We start from the raw sequence: 19,465 nt of genomic DNA on the forward strand, positions 1-19,465 counted from the left end.
GGAAACCCATGGCTGGCAGGTTTCTTTACTGAGGCACCAAGGCACCATGAAACCAGGGTAACAGAGTGTGAAAAATAAAAGCTGCATTTACTTCCAGAGATGAAAACTGGCATCATTTTACATGACAATTGCAGTGCCCAGCCAAAGGTCCTTGGCATCCCTGTATTGATACCACAGTTCTCCATCACTTTGCTTTTCAACAGGAGCTCAGACAGCAGCAAGGAAAGAAAAATGATGTCAAGAAGACTGTCCTTTCACCTGGACCCTTCCTCTCCATTTGCTCACTGATCTCAGCCTGTGCAAACATCAGCCAGATGCACATGGGATAGCTGAGATCAATTCCTCAAGGAACTTCTCTCTTTTCACCAAGCCACGTGCACCTAAAATTAATAATATCTTTTGTGTATTTTCAGAAGGATTCAATTTTCCATAGAAGGCTAGTAGGGCTCTTGAATCACCCCCAAGGAATGCCAAGCAATCAGTGAGTCACACTTTGGAGGTGAATCACCACTGTTCCCAATCTTGGGAACAGAGCCTGTGTGTGTTGAGAACAGCTTCATCAGGGACTTCTTTTTCTTTTACAAATGCCTTTTTTATTGTCTTGAAAGCATGGGCACACTAATTGGCTAAGGAAAGCCAGCACTCAAGAGAGCAGAGAAAAACACATGCAGTACAGCAGGAAGCAGGAAACCTTCTGTCCTCCCTCCTTGGAGATCACAGGAAGAGGTGGTTTGGCCAAAACCCAACTAGAAAAATAAAATTAATAACAAACATACTACACTACCATTCATTAGTTACTTAAGCACTAAGCTTGCTACGTGGTGGGCAGCTCCAAGAAATCTGCTGGAACAGGAGATGAGGAGGATGAGCAGCCATCTCCGTGGAAAACCCAAGGTTTTTTCCATGGTGCAGGAGAGCAGAACAAAGCTGAGGATTTGGAGCTCAGAGATGGGCCCAGCTGCCTCATCTCCTGAGCAGAACACAAAGCCAGCAGCTTCCCTGCCACCATATCTCCAACCTGTCAGCAGCAAAACCCAGGCTACCTATCCCCTTGGCCACTACTGTCAGGGATTTTCTTTGCCCAGCCCTGCCAGAAATGGCAGGGCCATTGGGACAGCTCATGGATTCCTTGGATCCCCAGCCACTCTTCCCTTGCACAAGTATCTGGTCACTGAACAGGGCAGGAAAAGCTGGTGACAGAGGCTCATGCACAACAAGCATAGAAACAAACTGTCAGTCACAGGTTTGCCCTTGTGATAGGAGTGCCCAGCCTCGAGAGCAGACAAGCCCAGTCAGGAACCAGGGCTCCCAGTCCTGCACAGCAGTCAAGCCTCTGTCTCTTCTCTACACATTTAAAGTGGAAAGGATATGAATCAGAGCTGAGACATCTACAAGGAATGTTCCACATGCTTGAAAGCAGAGAAATCCAGGCTCCAGCCTTGTCCTTCCCAGGTTCTCTAGCTGCTTCTCCCCCATGCTCCCAGCATTGTCTGCCGAGGCCAGACTACTTCACTCTGCAGAAAACAAAACTGGAAAAGTTAGGGGGGTACTAATTACCTACCTGTTGTTCAATTATCTTTCTCGGGGTTTTTAGTTTGTTTGAAAGCATTTACATTAGAGCATTTTGCTTAGGGAGGGCTAGATGAGCCTACACACAGCCAGATGTAAGTTTAGGCACCAAGATCCAGGACCCACCTTTGAAACTGCAGCTGCTCTGTAGATGTTTTTGAAGAGAAAAGCAGCATTGAGACAAAAACATCAGCAGCAGACAACTTGTGAGACTATCACAATCCAGGATATCACAATCTTTCCTTTGATAATCAAAAAGGAAATGAGTAACAAAGACAAACAGATGAAATTACAGATGAGAGTAACAGAACTAGCACAAGCCTCCAGGGATGAAACTGGGATGCAATCAGTCAGAGCCAAGAGGGTTCAAACCATCAAAATGGTGCAAGGGATCAAATCCAGCTCTAGAAATGAGACAGCAAAGTCTGAACAAGGAAGCAAATCAGGTAGAGGATGGGCAGAAAGAAAAGCTACTTCTATCATCCCAGAAGACTCTGGATATTCTCCCAAGTTGTCGCTGAACCCCTAACAAGCCCTTCCAAAATCTGGGCAAGAAGAGTGGTACCAGGTGGCAAAAGACAAACAATGCACCTGCCTTCAAAGGGGAAGGAAAGTTCTTTGCACTATGAAAATTGTCATGAAGAACAACTTGACAATGACAACTATGGCTGGAATGGAGAGTAACATAAAGACAAGCAAATTTGTGGTGGGCTGTATGCAAGAGCTGGGGCAAGGAGAGGCTTGAGGAGACAGCAATAAAGAAAGATTTAGAAGACATGATGTGAAAGAAGAATGTTTATTTTTTATAGGGGAAAACAAAGACCAGGCCCATGAAAAACAGTCTGCAAGATTAAAAGACTGCTAGAACAGTGACAGGGATCAAGTAGTGTGGCCCAGGCCAAGATGCACCTCCTGCACTGGGGAAAGCAGGATCAGCTGTATGCTTGGGAAATATAAGCACCTAGAAAGTCAGAGATCTTATGACATGCCAGGGGAAAAGACAAGTCCCATCTTTCTGATGGCACCTTGCATTTGCTTCCAGCCCTGGAGGCCAATTTAGTCCCTGGAAAGGTCAGAACTGCCTTTCCCCTGTACTCAGAGGCATGCCTACATTCCTGCCCAAAACCAAAACAGACAAGAGTTTTCTGGAAGCTCAGGAAGGTTGTGAAATCCCCTTCACTTGCAGCTCAGAAAGAGGTCACACGTCACACACACAGGCAGCCTGCAGGTAATTCATCCTGAAAGCACAAAGAACAGAGGTAAGATCCTCTCCAAAACCTGACCTCTGCTCAGCAGTGGAGCCCAGCCTGTCACGCTGCTGAACAGAGGCAACTCTTCTGAGGTGGCTCTGGAATGGTCTTTTCCAATGCTTTCACCATACTTTTTCATCCACTCAGCTCCTGAACTGCCTGGCAGTTGCAGAGCAGGTTGTTGGCTCCCTCTGGTTACTGTGACAGGACTGGAAGCATCCTTAGCCTCTCCAGGGCCCCTTTTTCTGGGTGTCCCCCATCCTGTTGAACAGCTGGTGCAGTGGGGGGCTTGAGAGCCACCAAGAGAACACCACCAGCACCCAAACAAAACCTTCCACCCCGATGATCCTGGAGGCTTTCTCCCACCTAAACGCTTCTACTGCTCTCTCTTGTCTCCAGAGGATGGCTATAACCAGCCTAAGCCCAGCAGGCAGCAAACTGGAGAAAAAAACCTTGACAGCAGGCACTGAACACCAGAACACAGGGAACACAGGGATCAGCTGCTGTGCCCTAATGCCATCTTTCTGTCAAGAGAAAGCCTGAGAAAAAGAGGGATGAACCAGGGGCGCTGAAGCAGAGCCAGGTGTAATGCCATGCTGCCAGCTTGTCCTGGTTCCTGCAGCAGCGTCCCTCACAGAAGGCATCTGCCTCCCCCGGCCCCCTCGGTAGTTTAGCAAACACATAAAGAATCAAGTATTTCTAGGGGAAAAAAAGAAAAAAAGGTCCCATTTTCAGCAGGAAGCCCGTTCAGGCTAGCTGCGGGCACTGCCCTAATTCCAGCGCAGGAACTCGGGGCCGCCCTTGGCCCCTGTGGCCTGACACAGGGCGCTGGGGCAAAGAGGCCACGGGAAGCGGGGGAAACAGCAAACAAGATCACCCACCCCCAGCTGCGAGCTTTGGGGCCCAGACCCCCCCTTACCGGGGGCTGTTCCCCGATATTCCCCCCCAGCCCAGCGCCTCACAGGCTCCCACAGGGCGGGGTGCCGAGCTGAGGGAGCGCCCCGCTCTCCACGCGGTCCTGGGAACGTGGCGGGCCTGGGCAGGGGGATGCTCGTGTCCGAGGAAGCCATCCCAGTAGAGAACATTATATCCCCAGCGCTGCAGGACCCGCCCGGCTGCGCTGGGAGCCCGGCGGCTGCCGAGCCCCGCTGCTCCCCCAGGGCCGGGCCGGGCCGGGCCGAGCCGAGCAGGGCCGGGCCGGGCGGGGCAGCCCCTGAGCCGTGACGTCTACGGGAGCAATGGGCGCCCCGTGCTGACATCACCGGCGGGAAACCTCCCCCGGGCCAGACCACTCCACGGCGGGGTAGGGGAGGCGGGAGCGGCCACGGAGCGCGTCCTTCCTACCGCAGCGCCCTCCGCCAGCGACAGCGGGACGGTCGCGCAGCGCGGGCTCGCCGGTCTTTGCGAGCGGGCTCGGTGTGCGGGCGGCGGTGCCGGGAGGGTTTGTTTGTACCTTGTCACTCCCCCTCACGGGTGAGGGTGGTAGTGCCCGAGGTACGCGCCGCGCGGGGCGCCGCCGCCCGTATAAGCGCGGCCGCGGGGCGGGCACGGGAGCTGCCGCGCTCCTGATCCCGCCCGGTCCCGCCCGATCCTGCCGGTGCCGCTCCGTCCCGTCCCGCCGGGAGCATGTACCAGAGCTCCGCGCGCTGCCTCTGCTCGGCCCTGCCCGCCCTCTGCTGCGCTCCCGCCGCCGCCGCCTCGGCCTCCCGCCTGCCGCGGCCCGGCTGCCAGCCGCCGCCCCCCGGCTCCGCCGCGCCGCGGGCAGCAGCGGGCGGCCCGCCCGCCCCGGGGACGCCGCCCCGCACAGGTGGGTACGGGCCGAGGAGGGGGCGCAGCCGCCCCGGGATCCGCGCGGGGTCACAGCCGGAGGCTGATGCCTGGTTGGTGCTGTCGGAGCGGGATCTGGGCTGTGCTGCCCGCGTCAGCGTGTCTCTTGTCCCCTGGCCAGCCTCCTCTCCGGGACTGGACCGGCCCTTGGGCTCTAAGGCAGCGGCCGTGGCGTTCTCCCAGCCGGTGAGAGCGGGCAGCATCCCGCGGCACCGCGGCAGGCGCTGCCGGAGAGCCCGCCGGAGCTTTGGGCGTTTCTGGCTCGGTGCCCTCCGTGTGAGGGATGGAGCGCCCTGTGCCCGCACGTAGGCTGGGTGCGCCGGCCTGTCCGTGAGCCAGAGCGTCAGTGTCCGTGTGCCGCTGTCAGGAGCCTGCTGTCGGCTCGCTGAGCTGCCCTCTTTAGCTGCACTTGGTGTAGGATGAGCTTGACTCACTCGAGGCTCACTTTTCCCTCAAGGCAGCGTGTGGGAGCAACCCAGGTTACCCTCTGGCAGGCAGCAGCAGCCATCACGTCCCCATTTGCCTCTACTGTCAAATAATTACAGCCTGTTCTTCGTTCCCCACATGAGACCTGGAAAGTGCCCGATGCCCTCGGGTGCCTGTGCGGACCCCACGCACCCCTGAGCTCGGATCCAGCCCTAAGCCGCCTCTGTTGGCTCTGGCCGTGGCTCAGAATGCCATCCGAAGCCATTCCTGCTGACAGCTGGGGCAGCATTCACCGTGCTCCTCACTGCTGCCGTGGGCAGGGCGATAAGCCCAACTCCTTATCATTGAATGGCTTGGGTTGGAAGAGGCCTTAAAGGTCACCTGGTTCCAGCCTTCCCTCAATGGGCAGGGACACTTCTCACTAGCCCAGGTTGCTGAAAGCTCTATCCAGGCTGGGCTTGGACACTTCCAGTGATAGAACAGCCACAGCTTCTCTGGGCAATATGTCTGAGGCTGTATGACACATCTGGCATGCAGGAGATCCACTTTGCCCTACTGCCTTCAGCTGGGGCTGGGGTGAAGAGAGTTCCTTCCCTGTTGCCTCTGTGGCAGGAGTGTGGAAGCCAGGCTGGGGTAGGGTGCTTCTCTTGGTCCTGTTGATGCCAGGCCAGGATGCCATATGGCAGGATCGAAGCTTCATGGCACTGCAGGGAAGAGGAGCATATGCATCTGAGAGCTGGCAGAATCGAGTTCATGATTAATAAAGCATTCATGAAGATAAAGGTTTCCAGAGCTTGTGCCAAGTACTGATTCCCTGTATTACTGGAGGCAGGATTTGAGGTTCACTCTTCTTTCTGGTGTTGCCTGTTGAGAACAGGCAGCTTCTGCCTTCCTCTGGTGAGCTCTCATTGCTGTCCCAGACAAGGTTGTACATGTAGTATGATACCTTGGTAGTGTACATTTTGTCACATGGGGATGGCGCCTGTCATGTTGTTCCTGGAACTGGGGTTCCAAGGAGGGCATTTCTGGCTGCTGCCAGCTCTAGGGCTGTGGAGGCTGATGCAGCTCCAGACTGTGGTGTGTGGAGTCATTGACCTAGCAGGGAAAGCTTTGTGGTGAACAGGGTAGGGCTTCTGCCTGAGAGTGGGGCGGGGAGGTATGACCTGAAAGGAAGGGAAATGGGAATGTTGTTCACCTTACCCAAAAGGTCAGGGTCCAACACCCTTCTGCAGCCCTCATCTCTGAAATAAAGTATCTGATGGCTCATTGCCCAAGATCCTCGAAGTTCCTCTCTTCTGTGCTGGATGGAGCAAGAAGCCTGCCAACTTTACACCCTGTTCTAACATTTAACTGTCTGTTTGAATTCTTCCCTTACCCTTACTGTGCTGAGGTGCCACCCTTGCTGAGGAGAAGGAACTTTTGATTTAAGCACCTTGCATAGTAATTGCTGAGTTGGTGTTCCCTGTTACATAACACCAAGAGAATCACTTTTATGTTTGCTATCCACTGCTACAGTGCAAGCTCAGAAGCCTGCTTCCTTCTCAGGGAGGAAAAAGAGCTTCAGTCTTCTCTTGAGGGCCCAGAGATGATTGTGTGAAAGAGGGTCTAGACTGTAAATTAAACACATTCAGTCCTGGCATAGGTGGCTTGCAAGTTCTTGGCTGAAGCAGGGGGCTCCTTGGGAAGATTCCAGCTTGAGATGACTGCTTATCTGCACAAGTCTGCCTGTGCCCCCACCAGCACCACAGTGTCACAGTACTGGCAGCACACATTGTCCCAGCAAGTTCACTTCACTTGCACTGTGAGATTGCAGAGTGGTGACCTTGTGCCTGTATTGTAGCCGGACTGCTGTGGACACGGTTCAGCATTGCAGAAATAACAAAAAATGGATCCTGTGTTTGGAGTTTTCAGGTTTGGGTTGTTGGTCTGGCCCCTGTTCTGCAGAACACCTCAGTCTGTGTTGTCAGGATTCCAGCACTTTGGGTACAAAGAACTTGTGCAGATAAGCAGTCATCTTAAGCTGGAATCTTCCCTGCTTCAGCCAAGAACTTTTGAGCCACCTATGCCAGGACTGAAAGTGCTTAATTTACAGTCTAGACCTCTTTCACACAATCATCTCTGGGCCCTCAAAAGAAGACTGAAGGTCTTTTTCCTTCCTGAGTCATGACTGACTTTAAAAGCTGTCAGATCAGCTCTGGGCCACAGTACAGGCTGGGCTGTGCTTTACAGCCCATAAAGAGCTGGATACACCGAAATCCCAGGGATGATGAGATTTAGACAATGCTCTGGCTTTGTTTGCAGCTTGGCAGGTGGAGGCTGAGCTTAGCCTTGATCCTGCTGTAACAGCTGTAAGCTGCTCAGGGCTTTGCCAGCAGGCCTGTGACTCCAGCTGTGTTGCACCTACCTTCAGCATCATCCCTCTGACTCAGGTCAAAGCCACAAGCAGCCTAAGAGCTTGCTAATGGCTTCTTGGAGGGTTATTATTATTATTCCTTTGGAGAGCCCCACATGAGCCATGCTCCTCATCCATGGCACGGCACGATGCAGGATGCATGTCTGATGCAGCAGAAAGCACTGTGCTTATCTCCACTTGCAGCACTCAGCCAGGGCTTGTACCTGTCCTAAAAATAGGTGAGCGGCTCCCTGTGGAGCATCTATTAAAAGCTCTACTGATTTCTTTGGGCTTCTGCATGGCGGCCTGGCAGCCCTGCTTGTGTGTAATCTGCACCCTTCTGTATCCAGCACAGAGCGCGCTTTCATCCCTGCTCCCACTCCCCTCACAGCTGTGGCAGGATCCTGCTCAGGGATTTTGTGTTTTCCGTCACTATTAAGGGCACTTCTACTACTTCAGCAGTACTTGGCTTCTTGAGAAGAAGTAAATTTCTCTGTAAACTGAGAAAGGCTGCAGAAACAGAAACACTACACATAGCTGCTGTGGAAAGATGTGTGTGTGAGCTCAGAATCGCATCTCAGTTTGAGGAACTCCTATTCCTTTAACTAAAAGGACAGAGATGAGGAGAAACTTCCTATATCTAATCTAAATTCCCATTTCACAACTTTCTTGGAACTGTTCCATGGGCTTACACATACAAAACACACATTAAAGCAAATAGTTTTTAGTATCTTTTAAAAGAATCCATTTTCCTAAGTACAAGGATGTGGGGCTTATACTGGAGAGTCTTTCTTTTCCTCCTGAATATGTTTATTGAACTGTAAGGGTGTCCATCTTACTGCCTGCCCCTCTAGCCTGTCATTACTGTATGTCTGTCACCAGATCTTAAAATTGGTGGTGCTGTAGTTCAGTCTGAGCATGCAGGTGTGTTGGGTAGCATGCCAAGTCTTCTGCAAGATGTGATCACAAGATGACAATTTCATCCTCTTCCTTTTTTAAGTAACTCAAATGTACAAATAAACCTACTTAAAAACCACTGTGGGCCAACAGCAGTGCAATACTGAAGTTCTTTTGCTCAAGATTCCCTTTGCAAAAGGCATTCAGAGTAAATAAGTAAGTTGAGACAACAACAGAACTCAGTCAGCATTGCCTCTTATGCAAGTTGCTGTGGTGCAAGCACTGTCCTTCCTGCCTTTGCGTTTGAAGGAGCAAAGCCCTCCCTCCCTGAGACGGGGCTGGAGAGCTCTTGCACACACAGTGTAGCAATACCACAAAATGTGCACAGGGACAAAACAGAGCAGGGACACACGTGCATCCCCATCCCGTGGCAGCTGTGAGCCCGTGTGGGAGGGGGAGCCCTCCCTGCAGGAGACATGGGGCTGGGTGAGGGCCAGCTGCGTTAGCAGGGAGAGCTGGAGACAGCAGCTCCTGTGGGTGAGGTGGCCACAGGAACAGGAGGTGGCTGGGCCAGGGAGGGCTGAAAACTGCTGAGCTGGGGCACAGCACAAGAGAGTGAGGAGACAAAGGGAGAAAGGAGGGTGGGGGGAATGAACGTAGGGATGTGGAGCTGGGAGGCACCACCTTCTCCACTCCACATCGTGAAGTCTCAGCCAGCAGAAGCATCTGGCTGCTTCATGGTCATGACAGCATTACTGCTTTGGGGATAAATGACACTGATCAGAGATTGCTGTTAAATACCAACCTGAGGGTCAGTCAGGTTAACTGGAGTCTGCAGCCTGGAGGCATCCCATATGGACACAGGGTGCCAGGCCATACAGAGTGCCCTCTCCATCAGAAGTAAACGCTGTGCATGAAATAAGGAGCAGGCACCATTTGTCCACCTGCTGGGCTCTCTCCTCTGTGAACAGGGAAAAAGCGTGCTCTACTGTGTTTTCTACAATATATGCAGAGTTAATCTTAGCCCTGCTATTCTGGTTGAAAGAATTCTTTGTTGCCTTAGAAGACAGCAGCATGATGTCTTAGAGCAGGCTGTTTGCAGGCTGCAGCCCCTGATGACAGGCAGAACATGAGGCTGCACAGGACTAACCCTCTTCTGCATTCTTCTTGTTTTGCCTCAGAGTTGGGAACGGGCTCCTGCACAACCATCAATGGCTGGCACTGCAGAGAGGTACCCAGGTGATGAGGAGAGCTGTGGTGGACCATCTCTAACGGGAGTTTTTCCCTTGCAGTGTGTTCCATGGGAAACAGCACCAGCCGGCTCTACAGCGTGCTCGCCAAGACGCTGAGCAGTGGCGCCGTGTCCCAGCACCAGGACTGCCTGGAGCAGCTGGACTCAGCACAGCTGGATCCCATAGACCCCAAGGATTTGCTGGAGGAATGTCAGATCGTTCTGCAGAAGCGGCCACCCCGGTTCCAGAGGAACTTTGTGAACCTGAAGAAAAACACCGGCAGTAACCACCGCCCCATCCGGGTCATGCAGTGGAACATCCTCGCCCAAGGTAGGAGATGCTTGTGAGCTCAAGGTGTGAGCTCAAGATCAAATGCAGCCATGAAAACCCTGGCAGAGCAAAGGGAGAGAGGAGTGAACTCCTCTACATGAGACACAACTGACTGAGGGCCAGGGGGGAGTATTTTGAGCACTTGAAATAGTGGCTTTCCTTCTGTCCCACAGGAAAGGAAAAAAAAGGTCTCTCCTTGCAACTCTGATGCCAAAGGTAGCCCCAAATTCCTGTCTTAAATGAACAGTGTATTCTAAAAGCTGTGACCCATTGGTTTTAGATGGTTGTTAACCCCAGAGAAAACCAATCTTTTTCCTAAGTTTTATTTGTGACGTTTCTCTTCAGTTTCTGATTACCTTATTGGTGAGCTGTCCATAAATTCAGAGCTGCTACGGGAATTCTTGATGCTTAAAAATAATTTTATCTGCTGGTTTTGAATCAAGGCTGTAAGTTGACGACTGCAGCAGCCTCATCTTATCTTTTGAGTGTGGGAAATTTCCCTCATAGGGGCTGCCTTAACCTTCTGCAGTCTCTTTTAACCCACTTCATTTTATTTTGGCTTATGCTGCAGCAGCCACACGTGGGAGTACTTGCCCTTACGTAGTGGGCAGAGGGGGAGAAAGTCTTAATATATCTTTTATCTGTAAAAGGAACTTAATTTTTTTGGAGCGACTCCAGTGACTTGAGATGGGGTTCTCACACCTACTGGCAAATCTGGTACCCTTAGAGTCACCAGCATGTAAACTGATAAAACCTGGAGGATGACAGGCTGTTTCAGCTATCATTAACTTTTGGGTTTTTTGTTTACCCTCCCTGCTAATTCCAGCTCTCGGGGAAGGCAAAGACAACTTTGTCCAGTGCCCCATGGAAGCTCTGAAGTGGGAGGAGAGGAAGTGCCTCATCCTGGAAGAAATCCTTGCGTACAAGCCCGACATCTTGTGCCTTCAGGAAGTCGACCACTACTTCGATACCTTTGAGCCGCTCCTCAGCCGCCTGGGCTACCAGTGCACGTTCTTCCCGAAGCCGTGGTCGCCGTGCCTGGACGTGGAGCACAACAACGGCCCGGACGGCTGTGCCATGTTCTTCCTCAAGGAGCGCTTCGAGCTCGTCAGCAGCGCCAACATCCGCCTCACCGCCATGAAGCTGAAGACCAACCAGGTGGCCATCGCTCAGACGCTGAAGTGCCACGAGACCGGCCGGCTCTTCTGCATCGCCGTCACCCACCTGAAGGCCCGCACGGGCTGGGAGAGGTTCCGCTCTGCTCAGGGCTGTGACCTCCTCCAGAACCTCAAGAACATCACCCAGGGAGCAAAGATCCCCCTGATTGTCTGCGGGGACTTCAACGCGGAGCCAACTGAGGAGGTCTACAGGGAGTTCTCCAACTCCAGCCTCAATCTGAACAGTGCGTACAAGCTGCTGAGCCCCGATGGACAGACGGAGCCCCCCTACACCACCTGGAAGATCCGGCCCTCTGGAGAGTGCCGGCACACGCTGGATTACATCTGGTACTCCCAGCATGCCTTGAATGTGAACTCAGCCCTGGGCTTGCTGACTGAAGAGCAAATTGGGCCCAACAGGCTGCCCTCATTCAATTACCCTTCCGATCACCTGTCCCTTGTGTGTGACTTTAGTTTCAATCAGGACCCTGACAGACTGCTGTAATGTCCCGGAATGCCAGCTGCTATTGCCGTGTCTGAACTCTCCAGTCTTTTATTTTAGAGAAAACCTTTGAAGCTAGATGCTGTTGAAAGATGAGGAAATACTGTTGACTAACCATTATTTCAGGCACTTGTTTGGAGTTACACTTGCTGTTCAGCCCTCATTAATGTGCAGCCTTCGAGGGAGGAAGAAGGAAGCCAGTGTTCTCATCGTACTATTCTTGCCGCTTCAGGGTTTGAAAACTAGAAGGCAAATGGCTTTATTCTTTCACTAAGCCCCCTGTTTTAAGGATTTAATCCTCTAATGAATGTGGAGGCCTTAGTATTTAAATTAAAACATTGTGTCTGTAAAACATCTTGCCCTGAAAGCATGCTGATTTTATTTATTTCATATTAAGCTTCTGCAAGTACCAAAGGGAGTGAGGTTCAACTACCCAGTGAGATTACTTTAAATCTTTTTCTGTCGCAATACGAAGGAAGTTTAATGCAGTTTAGACAAAAAGCTAAGCTCATAATAGTGTGGTCTTGTCATTTTTCCATGACTTGAGATGACAAATTCATGACAAGTGTGAGGAAGGACCCCTCCAGTAAGAGCAGGTGAGGAAAGAGAGGCTGACTATGACCTAGAGTAATGCCCTCACTTTTCCAGAGCAATGTGCATGTATCTGTCACACACATACAGCCTCTAGGCTGTCCAGTGACTGTACCTTCATCTCTTCTGTGCTTCCCTCTGGAGGACACAACTAAGCAGGGACTATTTCTTCCTCTGAGTATTACTTTTCTAAATGGTTTAAATTTGTAGTCTTGTCAATCTTGCTGTTTCAGTAAAAGGCCAGTCTTAATATTGAAAGATTTTCTTCTATTTATCTTCAGAATCTAAAGCTACACTGGAACCTGTTATAAGATAAAATTTATTTATTGAGAGAAGTTGGTGATCCTGCATCTGATTGGAAAGCATGGAGTGAGAGTGTTCAGGAGCCTCTTCCTGTGACCCAGAGAAACTCTGGCAAAGCACCTGGGCTACAGCAGAGGTGTGTTAGTGCAGTAACTCCTGTGATGCTCACTGCTGACATAGGAATTGCATATATGGGTTGTAAACATGCCATTATGCCAGAAAATAGCATAGGAAGAGAGGGGGGAAGAGGGACAACAGTTGGGAGTTGTGCTGACACTCAGATAGTTGAGGAAGACATGGCAGGCAAATAAAGCAGTATTTCCATGTGAAGTAGGGTGCATAGTAACTCTTAAATGTTCCAGCTGTTTGTTAATAAAACTCTTTGGAAAAAAGTAATGTCTTGGCTGCTGTCTTTCTCACTTTGCTGTCCCAAGTTCCTGTTGCCAGGGAGGTGACCTGTCTCAACTAGTTTGAGCTTCAAGTTGGTGCTGATGCTTCCTCTTCCAAAGCTCTTTTCTCCCACCCCTAACCCGGGTCTCAGAGTGGCATGGCTGCTTTGCCTTCACAGCACACACTCTTTCTCCAGCTTGGAATGTCCAGATTTCACAAGTCTGAAAGGAACGGAGTTATGCTTAGCTGTTAAGCTGCTCACTCTTCTAGTTAGAGAGGAAACCTACACTGTATTACTGTAAATATTCCCCTCTCCATAAGTGTTTGTCAGTTAACATCTGTAGTCATCTGCAGCTAAACACTTCTAAAATCAACATCACAATAAGACCTATAAGATGGTACATTGAGTCGGTCAAATCCTTGCTCATCTACCACAAAAAAACCACACCAGAAGCTGGAGCTTCCATCCAGACTCCTTTTGGCAGTTTCATTTCTCTGGAAGAAACTATACTTGTGGTAGAAAGCCCTGACTTGAGAGCAAATATCAGGTCTGTATTTAAAAACAAACTACACCATAATCAAAAAACCCCACCACTCCCACCGAACATGAAATCACTCCATGATTTCATTTCACTTTTGTACAAGCAGCTTCATTTTCCTCAGGCCAGCCAAGGTGTCCATCAGTGTGGCCCCCTTCCCACTTCCAGAGCATAGAGCCACAGACCCGATTATGGGAGGCTTTTTACCAGCAGGAGCTGAACTATCCCAGCTGCAGAATTCCCACTGTCACTCTCACAGTGGAGTATATGGCATCTATGATTCTTAAGACATTTTGATTTATACCCTTGCTTGCATCCCTTGCTTAATTCTCCTAAACAAGAAATCAAACTGGTGAGAAAGAGCATGATTTGTATGGTACTGCCATCACTGCAGAACCTCTGATGAAGTGGAAAGGGCTGGGATTCTTCTTCATCCTGGACACGTTACAGTAGATGTTCACTGCTTCAACTCCTTAAAGGGTAATTTTGAAGGCAAGGGGGGGGGTGGAATAACTGAAAAGGCTGGAGACTCTTCCCATCTCAATGCAATACTGTCCTCTCAGAAAATCCCTGCTACAGTGCAATGTTGAACCCTTTCTGCTGCATTTTAATGAAAAGGTAGATAGACTGGAGAAATTAACTGCTAAGTTCCCAGGCAGCTTCACCCTTTTATTCCAGTACATGCCATAATTTATTTGGCAGACTCTTTTGGAAAAATTAAATGGATTATTGCTTTTGCTTTGTTTTATGCAGCGAGAGACAAGCCTGCAGCACTGAAATACTTTTGCCAGTTATAAATATCAGTACACTAAATATTTTTCAGAAGAAGCAGAAAGGATTTTTTTTTCCTGTGTAGCAGTATGACTCTTAACAATAAAAAATGTCTTCCAAGCTCTCCTTGTGAATGTATGCCTTATAAGCACACCAAGGCTAAAAAAAGGCTCCACAGATCCCTTGCTTTCATCTTGAATAAAGGCTGCCTTAGCTTTAGCAGTGACACTTTTCCCTCATTCTCAAGCAAGCTGCAGGAAGAAATGACCCACTTGTTTAATTTGTGAGAGGCAGAAGCTGCTGCAAGCTTATTAAAACACTATCTCTCCTGGAGAACAATTAGATCCCAAATACATAGCGTCATTTGGATCTTCCTAATAAGCTTAACACCTGCTATTTGAACTGTCTCTACAAGGCAGAATTGCACTTGGCTTGTTCTGGCAGTAGCAATCTTCACATGTAGCTGAGATCCCTGCTGCACATGTCGTGCTGAGTACCAGCTTGAGGCTTCAAGCGCCTCTCCATTTTCTCCTCAACTTCTGACTGCCCCTGGCTCACTCATCCCTGATCACCTCAGATGGAACTCCCCAAAGCCCTAAAGTTGATGAAATCAATTAGCAGAGGATCCCAAGTTCAGCCTTCCTTTCAGCACACTCTACCCAGAGTTGTGCCAAGGCCCAGGCCCCTTCGCTGGGAAAGATATGCAAGAGAGAGCTAACAAAACCAGTTGTCTCTAGAATGGGATTCTCCTCTCAACTTTTCTCATTTTTGATACTCAGACATTTATTCTGAGTTACAAATTACAGCTGAGGTATTTTTCCCCTCTGGATTACACACCACTCTTTTAATTCTATAACTTAAAACAGTGGATTTGAAAAATAAAAATAGTTCTTATCTGCAGAATCAGTGGTACCAAGTCTGTGTGTGTCTCAATGCCTTCTGTATAAGCATACTCACTTCACACAAGTTTCATTCTACCCACACATCTACGAGTTTCTGCTTGCCAAGGATTAAGTTAAGCCTGGCCCCTACATGAACCACCAGATTCAGATGTAAAAGGGAATCCTGCTTTCACCCATGTACCAAACAACAGGTTTTTCAATGGGATTTCAAAAGCCTGGGAGTACAGATAGATACTAAACTAACCACTTCAATATTCTAGTGTTCCTTTCATCTGTTTCAAATATCACAAACCCAACCAAGGCTCCCTCATCCTGAGGTCACGTCCTCCAACACCACCAGTAAAAACATCCCTATTGACAGCATCAGGGTAAGCCCCCTCTCCATTTCAGTTACAGCACATCCTCACACAGACTGAGATTCTCACAGCACTGCATGAACTCCAGTGTGCCACTCGCTGGTGGCCAGGGGAGAGAGCCAAAGGACCATCACTGGCTCCGTGGCAACACGCAGCACTGGCAGTGTCTCAGAGCTGCCTACCCCACCAGCAGGGGAGCTGGGTGCCTTCATTCCTCCACTTTTTGCCATTACATAATGAAGTCTTGGCATTACAAGGAGGTCATCAGCTGGAGATCCTTATCTAATTCCAGGAAGACAGTTTGTCCCCATTTGACTTCCACTGTATCTAAATTAGGTGTTGGAAAGGTCTTAATTACAAATACTCGACATAGATACTTCATGCTCTGAGATACAATCAAGTAACAGCCATCTAGAATTGGGTTTCTTAGAGACTGGACTTGCAACAGAAGCTTTAAAAACACTGGTTTCTCTCATCTTTTAGCTCAGATCTGTACCACCACCTGCCTCTCTTTACACTGCTCCATTTTCCTTTACTCAGAACATTAGTGCCTCAGACTGTCAGATAATGGAGTGATTGCCCAGCTTCCCCTACTTCCCTTTCCTACCTTTCTTAGGAAAAAAGTCATCTTCTCTCTCCATGTCCTTGTGTGAAGGGCTCTTAGTCCTCTACCCCATGCCAGAAACACAGTTCATGTGTAAGAACTTTTGATTCTCTGGATTGCTGCGTTACACTCACTTTTTTATTGGCTTCAGCTTCATTTTGCTCCTCAACTCCACTTCCCTGCTGAAGAGAATGAAAAATAATTGTTTTTCCAGAAGCCTTTAGTCCCCCCAGGGCTGGCCTGGCTGTGTGGAGATATTTCCACTTTTCTTACCAGTTGAAGGGAAGAATGGGCCTTGCTGCTTGAACTCCACAAGTAACCTGCTTCTCAGCATGTAAAGTATTTAATTCTGGTGTCTCTCAGCATTACAGAAGGCCTCAGCTTCAGACAGCTGTTAAAATTGCTCCGACAGCTGTTAAAATTGCTCCTCCAGGCATGAAGTACCTAGATGATGATTCAGACTTCAATTAAATTTCAAGATTACCCAAGTTCCTGCCCTGAAGACTTTTCAGCGCATATCACTAGGAACTGGGGGTCCATTGGCTACCTGACTACTCAGGTCCTCATGTGCTGTGACTACCATGACTACCCACAGCCTGATGTGCCAGTGTGGTGCCCCTGAAATCAGGGTAAGCTACACTTCAAGCCATGCAGATGGACTGGAAATACAGAGCCACCATCAGGTGTAGCTGGAGGAGCAGTTGGGTAGCTCACAGAGCCCATGTGTATGACCACCATACTGAAAACATCGAGGAACTGGACCCCTGCCAGAAGTTACCTCACCAGCTACTGCAAGCTCCACAGGTATTTACACAAATGAGTGAGAGAGCTGGTCAGCCCTTTGAAGCAGGGAGGAGTCCCAAAATTTCACACTGTATCATCTATATTAGGATGAATGCCTGGAAGATTTCAAGTAAGAAAAAAGGTTAACAGGTTAGCGGAAAGGAAGAAGGAAAAAACAAACAGCACACCAAAACCATTAAATTTTCTGTCTGTATTTCATTAAAACCTACTTGAATACACTTTGAAACAAGAGTACAACAAAATAGAATATACTTCAAATGTTGAATATACAAACTATTATAGTTCGTTCTGAACACTGGTACTTCCCTCTTAACTTCAACTAAAAAAAAATTTACAGGTTTAGAACTACCTGACAAAAGCTCATGCTGGGCGTGACCTTTGAAGTGAGAGTAGAGCTGAAACTGAAATGTATGCACAGATGTCAAGGCTAAGTGAGAGAAACAGGCATGGTACAGCAGAAGGCAGAAAACCTGCTGCTACTTTGTCCATGATTAAGAAATTTAGACAGACTTTTAACTACCATACAAAATATGTTACATGTTATTCTATAACAATACTGTGCTAGGTACAAGGTTTTTAAAAAATTTGTTTTAATAAAAAAGCTTTACACAAACAAGCCATTAGCTTATTTCAAGAAAGATAACTGAAAATCAGTCTAAGGCTTTCAATTTGAATCTGCTTAAGCTGTATGATACAAAAATCCCTCCAGGCCTCTGTCTTCTTTTAGAAGCTCTTTAATCTCCTTTATTTCACTTCCTACAACACCTAGTAGCATAGTTTTTCACATAGCACCAGTTGAGTACTGTGGGCACACAGTAGTAATCGCTGGTATGCACATAAAATGCATCAAATTTGCCATTTGTGTAACAATGAGACTTTCCTCTCCCCCTGAAAACTAAAAACCAAGGCAAACCTCTCACACAGCTCTCTCTTAGTGTTTCAGGTCTTAGTGTAGCTTGGTAACCGGTAGCGTAGTGAAATTGTTTGGTCCCTTTTCAGTCCCTCTCTCTTTCATTCTCCATAGGTTCAGCTGTTTCCCAACTGGAAGAGGCAGTTTGTAATCAGCGTATCAGCGTGCTTTAAGTCCCACTGAAACACGGGAAAATAATTTTTTTTCCAGTAAGTCTTCAACATATGCATGTTTATTAACATTCCACAACTCTCCTTTATGACTTGGTGGGGCATCCACATCCCTCCCCCAATCACGTCAGTATATTCAAAACCGTAACAGTCAGAAGTCCGTGCTGGAAGAAACCTATTCTTCATTTTTCACACGTGATGATTCCTTCTGTTTTCATTGTTACAGGAAGGGCAATGGCTGAGGGTGTACTAACTACTACTACGTGGGTTACAGTCTTGCTTCCATCCACTGGCTTCTCCTCCTTTACCAGCTGCAGTGTTTTCACTTCACATTCCTGTTTCAAGGCGGCCGTGTCTGATTTAACTTCTGGGCCTTTGAGAAGGGCACTGATCACCCTGGGCGGAGTCTGGCCCGAGGCCTGCTGAGCAGGAACCGACAGTCTCATTACGGGTGTCCCATGAGCTATGGACACGGGGGTCAGTGCTCTAACAGCCAGCGGGGCTCCCACGATGTTGATACTCCCTGACCCCGACAGGCTCGTTTTTGTTTGCAGCTGACACTGCGTGAGTTGCGTGGCAGGGATCGTGATGATTTTGGTGGGCTGCATTGTGATCTTGTCTCCATTTTCAGCAGAGGTTGGCATCACAGTAGGGATTGTCTGGATTACTACCTTTGGGGTTGTTGCTGTGGTTGGACTCGTGTTGGTTATTAACGGTGACCCTGCATTTACTGACTGCACCGCCACAGTGGAGATTTTCTGTCCCAGAGAGGTCATGACAACGGGCACTTGCATTGCCACTCGAACAGTCCTACAAGATAAACGTGTGTGTTTAGGCCAAAACACAGGGCACCATCACAGATGACAACAAGGACAGGCAGTTCCAAGAGAGACAGGTTTTTAACTGGTTCTTAAAAAAAACCAAACCTAACCGCAACAAAAAAATGAAAAAGCCAAACCAGCAAACAAAGAGCCCAACCCCAAACCTTTTGCACATTTAGCAATAGGACTTTGTAAATTTAACAGGTCCATTAACACAAACCTGGGAGTTGATGTTGCTGGGACAGTAGCAGTGGTAGTAGAAGGATGAGATGAGGATGTGTCATGAGCTGGTGAGGCAATATTCACAACTCTGGTGACTGCTTTTTCTGTTCTGGTACAGCTTAACTGAGAGGAATTTTTTCCTCCACGTGCAGAGGTTGCTGCTTTTAAAAGGTTTTCTGCAGATAAAGACACTCTTTCCAGGGACTTTTCATCTGTAGGCATTGATAAATCTTCATTGCAGGACTCACTTTTGTCATCATCTATGACAACTATATTTTTTGGCATCTCCTTAAACTGATACACAAGCCTCTGTCCCTCAACCTTTGCCAGGATTCCTCTTTGATAGTAGTATCTGCAAGTAAAATACAATTAAGTATTAAGCAACATTTTAAAGAAAACGTCATTCTGAGCTAACAAGACAACCTGAAGTAATCACAGTAAAATCTACAGTGTAAGGAGGTATGGAAAGAAGCTCTTAGAACACACTGGCAAATGATCTG

At 48.7% G+C, this 19,465-nt stretch overlaps 2 protein-coding genes across 7 annotated transcripts in view; one reads left to right on the plus strand and one right to left on the minus strand.

The window, feature by feature from the left end:
- The first annotated feature begins 4,445 nt into the window (after positions 1-4,445).
- NOCT (nocturnin) lies at positions 4,446-12,061 on the plus strand. Its single transcript, XM_058803625.1, has 3 exons — positions 4,446-4,626; positions 9,654-9,923; positions 10,750-12,061. The coding sequence occupies exons 1-3, from the start codon at positions 4,446-4,448 to the stop codon at positions 11,583-11,585; spliced, it is 1,287 nt and encodes a 428-aa protein (XP_058659608.1). The 3' UTR covers positions 11,586-12,061.
- A 4,956-nt stretch (positions 12,062-17,017) lies between these two features.
- ELF2 (E74 like ETS transcription factor 2) overlaps positions 17,018-19,465 on the minus strand; it is a 28,434-nt gene continuing 25,986 nt past the window's right edge. For all 6 annotated transcript variants that reach the window (XM_058803066.1, XM_058803061.1, XM_058803062.1 and 3 more), the window contains 2 exons: positions 18,964-19,317; positions 17,018-18,732 (listed from right to left, as the gene is read on the minus strand). In XM_058803066.1, the coding sequence (XP_058659049.1) occupies positions 18,105-18,732; positions 18,964-19,317 (982 nt within the window). In that variant the 3' untranslated portion in view covers positions 17,018-18,104. The remainder of the gene's footprint in view (positions 18,733-18,963; positions 19,318-19,465) is intronic.

The sequence above is a fragment of the Ammospiza caudacuta genome, chromosome 4, assembly GCF_027887145.1.
Source record: "Ammospiza caudacuta isolate bAmmCau1 chromosome 4, bAmmCau1.pri, whole genome shotgun sequence".
In the NCBI taxonomy this organism is placed as follows: domain Eukaryota; kingdom Metazoa; phylum Chordata; class Aves; order Passeriformes; family Passerellidae; genus Ammospiza; species Ammospiza caudacuta.

Excerpts from the sequence above, each read along its gene's own strand:
- NOCT (XM_058803625.1), top strand. The coding sequence starts at position 4,446 with ATGTACCAGAGCTCCGCGCGCTGCCTCTGCTCGGCCCTGCCCGCCCTC. Across the intron at positions 4,627-9,653 it reads GGGGACGCCGCCCCGCACAG|TGTGTTCCATGGGAAACAGC; the intron begins GTGGGTACGGGC and ends TTTCCCTTGCAG. Across the intron at positions 9,924-10,749 it reads GTGGAACATCCTCGCCCAAG|CTCTCGGGGAAGGCAAAGAC; the intron begins GTAGGAGATGCT and ends TGCTAATTCCAG.